This window comes from Alexandromys fortis, unplaced genomic scaffold (assembly GCF_014885135.2).
Source record: "Alexandromys fortis isolate MF-2015 unplaced genomic scaffold, M_Fortis_MF-2015_v1.1 scaffold_222, whole genome shotgun sequence".
NCBI lineage: Eukaryota > Metazoa > Chordata > Mammalia > Rodentia > Cricetidae > Alexandromys > Alexandromys fortis.
The window spans coordinates 2,361,601-2,371,196 of NW_026068108.1; the positions used below are offsets into that span (position 1 = coordinate 2,361,601).

Consider the following 9,596-nt stretch of genomic DNA (forward strand, 5'->3'; position numbering starts at 1 on the left):
TCCTTGTCTTTCCTCCCAGGACCAGTATGTGTTCCTCAATCAGTGTGTCTTGGATATCATCAGAGCCCAGAAAGACTCCAAAGTTGATCTCATCTATCAGAACACAACCGCGATGACAATCTATGAAAACCTCGAGCCAGTGAGCATGTTTGGAAAGACTAACGGTTACATCGCCTAGTTCCAAAGCAAACGCTTTCCGTCACACCCACAGTGAAGGAAAATGCCCTGATGTGGACATGTGTTTATATGTCTCATTTCTCAGTTCTTTGTTCTGCTCCGTTAGAACTAACTGCCTTGGAGGGCCTGAGGCTGTGAGTGTAAAACATGGCAGACAGGGAGTTAGGGCTGTCAGGAGCTATGGACAGGTGACGTATCAGTCAGCTGCATTCCTGATTACCCATGTGTTGGGTTCACTTTTTTTCCCCTTGAGAATTGTGGAAAAACCAGGAAAAGTGAGCTACAATTTTATTTTTCTTTTCCAAACAGATTCGTTCTCTCTCTCTTTCTCTCTCTCTCTCCCTCCCTCCCTCCCTCCCCCCCCCCCCCCCCCCCCCCCCCCCCCCCCCCCCCCCCCCCCCCCCCCCCCCCTCTCTCTCTCCCCCTCTCTCTCTCTCTCTCTCTCTCTCTCTCTCTCTCTCTCTCTCTCTCTCATTTTTTTAGGACTTTTCTGTGATTCACATGCTAAAGTCAGGCTTGTGTTGGGTTGGATATATTTTAAGTATCAGAGGTCTATTTTTACCTCCTGTATCTTGGAATCTAGCTGATGGAAATACATGACTGTGGGTGTTTACCATGCAGGGAGGGGCACGCGGGGCCTTTTCTGCCTGGGTTTCTATTTGAACATGTGCCTTTTTTGAATTATGCTTCCACAGGCAAAACTCAGTAGATATCTCTATTTTTATATTGAATCTCATAATTGGAGTATACAGAATATTTAAATGGTAACTTAGTATCAGAGGTTTGCCTTCTCAGTAACATTCCTGTTCTCATTTGATTAGAGGAGGCTTTCTCTGTGACCCATTTTTCGCATAGATTTGTATTCCATTGTTTTTCTTTTTTTTTCCCTCCCAGTTTTCTTCAAAGATTTCTGTTGGTGACATTTTCATCCCATCACTTGGTTGAGAATAGATACTCTCTGTGGAGTGGGGTGGGGTGGGGTGGGGTTGGGAGAGAGAGAAATTGTCATACCACGGCATACACCCCTTCCCACCCCGTCTTCTACTTTCTCTCATTTCCGTCTTTGGTAAGAAGGATTATTTAAAGGTGCAATATGTGACTTAGTGGTTCACGATGCTCTGGGTTTTTAGTAATGTTTTACTCAGGTTGGCATTTTACGTATGTCTGTGTTTATGTGTGTGTATGTCTGTGTGTGTGTGTGTGTGTGTGTGTGTGTGTTTTATAGCATGATGATCTGTGAACATTTCAGTGTGAACTCAGATTAACCCCCTTTTCCCCCGAAGTCCACTGGCTTTAGACTCTATCTGCAGTGACACACATCAGTATCTACTGTATATATAAATACTAAACTCTTACACCAGTCATTCCTATGAATTGAGGTGTACAAAGTTTGATTTGTATCAAAGATGTAATTATTATTTTTAAAACCTCTTTTCACTACACTGCTGCTGTAATTACTTTGAGTTTTAAAGAAAATGTAGATTCTTGTTTTGCTTCAGGTGTGTATTCACCAAGAATTTTAGAATTTATGAGGATTATTTTATTGGTACATAATCTGTAAACTTCTCAAGGCATTAACATGACAAGATTTGTGTCTTTTATATTGTAGCTCAGGTTATATTTGAGGAAGTTTTGAGTTTATTCTCCAGTAGGCAATGAAGTATATAAGGTCTTATGAAGGAATCACAAGTCCCTGGAGCCCTAGGGCTGTTTTCTACTGGATGTTTGTGACAGTGGTCTCCTGTTGAAGATGAGAGTGGGGTCTTCTCCGAGGTCCTGGCCACTGTGGGCCCCGGGGTGGCCTTCTGGCATTCTGTACTCTGCACTTCACTCAGCAGCACTTTGATGACTGTGTGTACATGATCATGAGTGTTTGAGGGTCCTAGAGGGTGAACCATGGTGCGTGATCAGAGTTAGTGCTGTATGTGTTCTGCCGCCTTTCCTTCCAGGTACTGAGAGAATTGAAAGGAGGCTCAGAATGTCGTCGTGCTTTGGGGGAGAATTTTGCTTCTCAAACGGAAACTGCACTTTTTGCCAACTCCTTTGTGTTTTAATGTCCATTTACTGTCAGGTCTTTCAAGGAAAGGACTAGCCAGGGCGGGTTGGGCCCCTTGACTCCACCTCACCCGGGACTTTGACATTGCAGTTGTGAATCAGGGAAGCCATGCTGTCCCAAGGTGTGAAGGAGTGAAGCTGAATGTGGACTTACTATCCCCAAACCCCATTTAATCTGACCCCTAGCACGCGCTGACTCTGGGGTGCTATACAGATGGACCTGTCTGGTGATAGTTCTGTGCACCACCACGCGACCTGCTCAGTGTGTTAGGAACCACTGTAGTGAATGGTAGGGGGTCAAATCTGGTGCAGTGCCTGAGCCTTGCCTTAACTGCCATAGGAAAGGCGGAGGAAAGGACTTGCCCCAGCAAAGTCCTGTAAAAGATTGGAGTCTCTTTAAAAAATGAAAGCAACATAATTATAAACATACTGTATAAAAACACAGAAATCTTCTCTGCTTCTGCCTGTGTGGATCTGGAAAGTCCTTAGGCCCCAGCCCCAGCAAGCCACTCTCACATGTTATTCCCAGGCCCAGGGAAAAAAGCTAGTTAGTGGCAGAGAGATGGAGCGTTCCAAATAAACAGGTTACACGAAGGTCACCATGCCATTCCACATCCGGAGGAGGACTGTGTGGTGGGGTTTGCCTAGCACAGTCAGTGGAAAGGGAAGATTAGCATGTTGGTCAGAAGATCATGTGACAGAAGCTGAGGCTGGGCAGAGGTGAGGGGAGAGTCTTCTCTTTGTATGCCCCAGGTCTCAATGGAACTGGGAACCAGAATTTGAAGAGTGGCGGAATTGGAATGATAGAGCTCCCTGCTCAGATGTAATGGCTCCACAGAGCAAAACAGCTGGTGTAGGACTCACCGTCAGTGAAAGGGTCACAGACTAGTGGCCAGCTGCTGTGCAGGACGTGGGCCATTGATGTCTTCTAAGACACTTTTCCTCCAGGGCTGAATCTAGTGAATGGGCAGCAGAAGGACATTTGGTGTCTCTTCTCTGAGACCACTTTGTGATCTCCAGCCAGACTTTGGCACGTGGACCCTCTGGATTTGTGCTTTGTGAAGTTGGAGGCTCTGGGGGGTGGGAGTGGGGAGGAGGTAGGGAAGGGTCAACTATGCATTTATACTTGCTTTTCTGGGATGGAGAAGCCCAGTCTTTTGTAATGCTTGATTGCAGTTTGTGCTTGTTGAGCTAAACAAGCCTGCTGACGGAAGTTGATTCACCTCAAAACAAAGTCAGAATTCTGTGTTTTCAGACTACCATGTAGCAACTGTGTGTTTAATGACTGTAGCGTTTTCTCCCTGGGGTATAGAAGTGTTGATGCGGACTTTAAACCGCACTTTTCTTGTAACTATTGTGGAATAATGCACATTTCTATGTCTGTTATACTTGGCCAGAGTATTGCTGTTGGTTGCTTTTTTTTAAAGGAAAAAAAATGGCCTGCAAAAACTTTTTTAAAGACTTACAAATACCAAATATAAAATATGTCAACACATTATGTCTTTGAGTCTTTCTTTCCTTTATCCCCACCCCACTTATTCTATGTCTCTACCAAGTATCAAGCGCTTTACTGATTTGTTATATTTAACCAGTGCATCCCTAACAAAATCATATCACCACTGGAATTTTTTGTATTGTTTTCTAGGGTCACCGTTTCAGATACCACAGATGGTGGTTTAAGCCAAAAGAATCATCTTTTTACATTTCTAAGAGATCCAAGGGTGGCAGGTTCTCATCTGGTCTCCCTGTCAATATGTGGTCTTTCCCCTAGGCTAGCCTTCTCCCTGTCCACATGTGGTCTTTCCCCTAGTTTCAGATATCACATATGGTGGTTTAAGCCAAAAGAATCATCATTTTACAATTCTAAGAGATCCAAGGGTAGCAGGTTCTCATCAGATCTACCTGTCAAAATGTGGTCTTTCCCCTAGGCTAGCCTTCTCTCTGCCCACATGTAGTCTTTCCCCTAGGCTAGCCTTCTCCCTGTCAAGATGGGGTCTTTCCCCTAGGCTAGCCTTCTCTCTGCCCACATGTGGTCTTTCCCCTAGGCTAGCCTTCTCAATGTCCACATGTGGTCTTTCCCCTAGGCAAGCCTTCTCTCTGCCCACATGTGATCTTTCCTTTATACAGTCTGAGGATTCTAGTGGTACTGGTTAGGGCCTTATCCACACTATCTTGTCTTACCTTAATTCCCTTCTTAGATTTCTTCTTCAAATAGAGTCACATTTTGAGGTCCTAGGGGTTTATACTTCAAGATAGGGGAGTTAGAAGATGTGGTTGTGTGGGTGCTCAGGCCTAACAGTGTTACTCTCAGTTTGGTAGGAGTATGCTCACCTTAGAGGGTCTTTTGTTGAGATGTATAGGAAATTTCATAATTCTTGGGATTTGGTGACAGGATTATGGCAGCTGGTTATCAACCCTCCTAATGCTGCAACCTGTTAATAAACCCCTCATGTTATGATGACCCTACCCATAAAATTATTTTTGTTGCTACTTTTTTACTATAATGTTATGAATTGTAATGTGAATGTTAGTGTTTTTCTGTTGATTTTAGGCCACTACTGTGAAAGGATCATTCGACCCCTAAGGGGTCACGACCCACAAGTTGAGAACCATTGTGATTTCATCATTTGTGTCCCTTGAAAAAACAATATTTTTATTGTTGTTGTTGTCGAGACTGGAGCTCATGTAGCCCAGGCTGGATTTAAACTTCTTATGACCTTGAATTTCTAACCCTCTTGCCTTCATTTTCTGAGTCCTGAGAATAAGCATGTATCATCATTCCCAGCACATTTTTGATTCATTTAACGAGAAATAAAATTTCCATGTGATTTCTTTTAGTATGTCCAAATTGACTGACTCAAGGTCCTTTTTTTTTTTTGTAACTTTTCTGATTAGGCAGAAAAGTACAAACCTGGGACCGCTGGTAATGTCGTTGCCCAAACAGCCTCAGTCTGTGGCTGAGGCTACGGTGTTTGGCTTCTGATGTACTGGATGTATGGTGATCAAGAGTCATACCAGTCCAAACACTGAGAAGACAGGGCTTTTCCTCCACCTACATGCACCTCAAACCTAAACTGAAGGAGTCAAGACCACAGAACTTTTCCTTAGTCAGCATTCATGAGAATGAAGGGCACAGAACTGTTGTCTTATTGAAGACGTGGGTCTGCACAGAACGGCATGGCCAAAGCCAAACAAGTTTAGATCCAAGCTAAGTGGGAATCCTACCTTGACCCCTGATGTCGCCAGGCCAGCGAGTCTCTGACCTGGTGATCACTTGAGGGTGATTTTGTTGTTTATCAGTGTCATGAAAAAATGTCTAATCGGAAGCAACTTCAGAGGAGAAGGCTTTGTTTTAGCTGACAGTCATCATGGCAGTGGGAGAGGGTGCCAGTCACATTGCATTGGCAGTCTAGATCCAAAGCATGAGCAGGAAGTAGGGCCAGGTTATAGGGAACCACTTCTTCCCAAAGGTTACCATACCAAACAAGGCTGGTGTGCTGCTGTGCTCAAACACACGAGTTATGGGAAACATTTCACATCCAAGCTACAATACTCAGTATGAGAAAAAAGATGGCAAAATTTTGGCATATTGTAATTTGATGTGGTAACATGATAAGACACTTTATGTATTGCCTAGAATGCAGTGGTGGCTACTCAACCTCAGTTTTATGTCTGTTATGATGGCAGTGAGTTGTACATTTGTGGACAAGCCAGACATCTCTTGTTGTGGAATTTGACCTATAAGCAAGACAGGAAATTAAAGAGAATCCAGCATGAATATGCTGACACTGTGGCTAGAACAAGTCAGCTTTGAATTAAGGAGGCAAAAAGGGTAGAAGAGTAGAAAGAAGGAAGGGTGTAGCTGAGACTCTGAAGCAGGAGACGGTTTGGCAATCTGAAGAGTAGTTGGGAAACTAAGCTTTCTGGGAATTAGCTGGAGAGGAAGCACTGCGTACTTAGTCATGGCAAGGAGACAGGGAGGTGATCTGTGTGTGGCAGGAGTCATCAGAGCTTTAAGCTGCATAGAGTCATGTTTGTGCTGATCACTGTATATACACTGAGCTACATGGGAGGCTGTTCTGGTCTGGCTTCACTGTGGTCTAGGAGATAAGGATATGTACATGTGTCCCCCCACTTCCACACATTGGAAGCCTTTGGAGTGGGGACTTTTGGGAGGTGATTCTCTCAGAAGGATGGAACTACCTAGCAAGTTTGGACTGCTTGAGACCCTCCCTCTTTTAATGAAAAGAAATTCTCAAAAAAAAAAAAAAAGAAATTCTCGCATATAAGCATATAATACATCCCAACCATAGTTTCCCTTACCTCCACCTCCCCTCTGCCCCAAATCCACTTTCCTTCTGTTTCCTCTTCAAAAAAGAGCAGGCCTCCAAGAGACAACAGCCAAACAGAACCAAACAAGAAGCAGTAAGACAAGGCAAAAGCCTTCATATCGAGGCGGACAAGGCAACGGGTAGGAAAGAGAGTCCAGAGAGTAGGCAAAAGAGTCAGATGCATCTGCTCCTGCTGTTAGGAGTCTTATGAAAATACCAAGCTAATGGCCATATAATCTGCAGAGAACCTTGTGCAGACCCCTGAAGGCCCGCTGCTTGTCATTTCAGATTCTGTGAGCTCTCGTGAACCCTGCTTAGTTGATTCAGTGGACCGTGTTCAACTGGTGTCCTCCATTCCCTCTGAATCCTACAGTCTTTCCCCTGTCTTCTGTGAAATTCACTGGGTCTCTAAGGGGAGGGTCCTGATAGAGACTTCAATTTAGATTCTCTCTCTGAATTATGCCTGGCTGTGGGATTTTGCACCTACTCCCATCTGCTTCTGCCTCTCCAATGACAACTGTTCAAACCACATATCTATGATCATAGCAGAATATCATTAAAAGTAATTTTATTTCATTGATTTTTTTACCAGTTGTATTAGGTTCTACCCAGTCTTTGGTTTCTGACCATCCAGGCAGTATAGGCCATGGGCTCCCTCTACTGGCATGTGCCTTAAGTTAAACCAAACATTGGCCACTCCCACAAGTTCTGCACATCTTGAAGGCAGGACAGATTATAGGTGGAGGGTTTTGTGACTGGTTGGTGTCTAGGCTTCTCTCTGTATCCTGAAGAGTACCTTCTTGTACCAAAGAGACTAGAAAGTAGGGGGCGAAGGCTCCAAGTGTACATCACCATGAGCTGTGTGGAAGTTGTTTTTGGCAATGGGGCTCCACTATCAGTTTTCAGAGAGTGACCTGTCCTATCATCAGCCTGTGTTGTATAGAGATCTCTATGGGACCTCCTCTGCCAACAACACAGATGAATGTTGAGAAATGCAAATCAAAACTATGTTGAGATTACATCTTATCCCTGTCAAAATGGCTAAGATCAATAACACAGTGGCAGCTCATGCTGGAGAGGATGTGGGGCAAGGGGAACACTCCTCCATTGCTGGTGGGAGTGCAAATTAGTTCAACCACTATGGAAATCAATATAGTGGTTCCTCTGAAAATTTGGAATCAATCTATCTCAGGACCCACTCTTGGGCATATATCCAAAGGATGCTCAAGCATTCCACAAGGACACATGCTCAACTATGTTCTTAGCAGTTTTATTCTTAATAGCCAGAAACGAAATAACCTAGATGTCCCTGAACAGAAGAATGGATAAAGAAAATGTGGTGCATTTACACAAATGGATGCAACTATAAAACATTCATCCTGGATGAGGTAACCTAGACATGAAATAAAAGTATGGTGTGTACTCACTCATAAGTGGATACTAGCTGTTAAGTAAATGACAATCGAGGGCGAATAATGAATTTCCCTTGGAAGGGAAATAGAATAGAGAATATGGGTGGCCTGGGGATGGGGGGATGGTCGTGGGAGGGATCAGGTGGCAGGGAAGGGATGTGTGAGGAATTGGGGCATTTGGGCAGATGGTGTGGAAATGTAGCGCAATGGAAAGTCCCTTGAGTTTGTGAGAGTGGAGTAACGGAGGCAGCTTGAACTGCCACCTGTTCGAGGCAGGCAAGGCTTCAAGTGGTGGGGACCACATGTTAGGCTTTTATGATAGTTGACAACTGGAGAAGTTTCCTCAATGACAGGTAAATTGTCCTGCTGAAGGCCACAGTTTTAGATCTTGCCACTAGATGGAGCCAGAGCACTGAACTTAAAAAGCAATTTTGCAGTGTAAGGCAGGAAAACAACCAAGAATCCCCTAAGTCAACAAGTGCTTTTCGCGGGCAGTCGGTAGCCTTTCCAACCCCGCTTATTGCATTATATATTCATGACAAAAGGAAAATCAAGAAACTCAAAAGGGAAAACTAGAATGAAGACTGTCCCCGGAGACTTTGCTACCTAGTATTAATTCTCACCTCAAGAGTCCTGTCCCACACCTTGACAAGGTTGTTGTGGCCTACAGAATGGTGGTGGTGCCTCAAGTCTGGGATCAGGCCCTAAAATTGCAGGCCATCTGTAATAACCTGCGTGCTCCCAGTCCTGTATGTGTCCATAGTAGAGGCCCATGGGGTGGGGGAGATCGAAGTGTCTTACCTCAGTTATAGAGTAACTAGCCTTTTAGGAGTGTTTTTCCAACTCCTTTTTGTGTTTGGATGCCAGAAGCAGGGGACTCTAGCTTGCCTGTGGTCTTATCTAAGATCTTCACAGAGAAGCACTGAGTCAAGCCATACCCATGTTCTGATATGTTGAGAGGCTGTTGCCATTTCAGACAGCTGTGTTTGGAAATGGTTTGTTACACAGTGAATTTCTTTGCCAGTTGCCTTGATAAAATACTGGACAAAAGAAACCCAGGAGAGAAAGATTTCTTTCCTTTTTGTTCACAATTCTGGGGTACAGTTTATGTCAGGGAAATCAGAGGAAGGAGTTTGAGGGAGCTGGACTCATTATACCCAGAATTAATAATGCATGTATTCTAGTGCTCAGCCTACATTCCTTCATCATATAAGATTCATTGCCTAGGGAATGATGTCACCCCGTTGGGTGGGTCTTCCTTCCTCAATTAACATGTTCTTTCAGGGACATGTCTAGAGTCCATCTCCCAGGTGATTCTAGGTTTTGTTAAGCTGACAACTAAGTATTGTGTCCAGCAAGAGATAAACACTTTAAGCTTACCATCAGCTAGGGGTACCACTGTTAATAATTTGATTTAAATAATTTCAAGTTTTCAATGCTTACATTATCTCTCTGTCTCCCACCTTCTCTCCATATTATATATGCAGTTTTTCTTGAAAAACTGTAGTAATATCCATACCTGTTTTAATGACTATCATACATTATAGATAAAATTTTCATTGAAACAAGATAAAGACAGAAAAATGCATCAATTGTAGATTGGTAATTTAAAGAGATTTTT

At 43.7% G+C, this 9,596-nt stretch overlaps 1 protein-coding gene across 1 annotated transcript in view; it reads left to right on the plus strand.

Moving 5' to 3' along the window:
• Ptprj (protein tyrosine phosphatase receptor type J) overlaps nucleotides 1-3,730 on the plus strand; it is a 166,250-nt gene extending 162,520 nt beyond the window's left edge. The window contains exon 24 of the mRNA XM_050124239.1: nucleotides 20-3,730. Coding sequence (XP_049980196.1) covers nucleotides 20-178 — 159 coding nt within the window. The 3' untranslated portion in view covers nucleotides 179-3,730. The remainder of the gene's footprint in view (nucleotides 1-19) is intronic.
• Nucleotides 3,731-9,596: the final 5,866 nt, after the last annotated feature.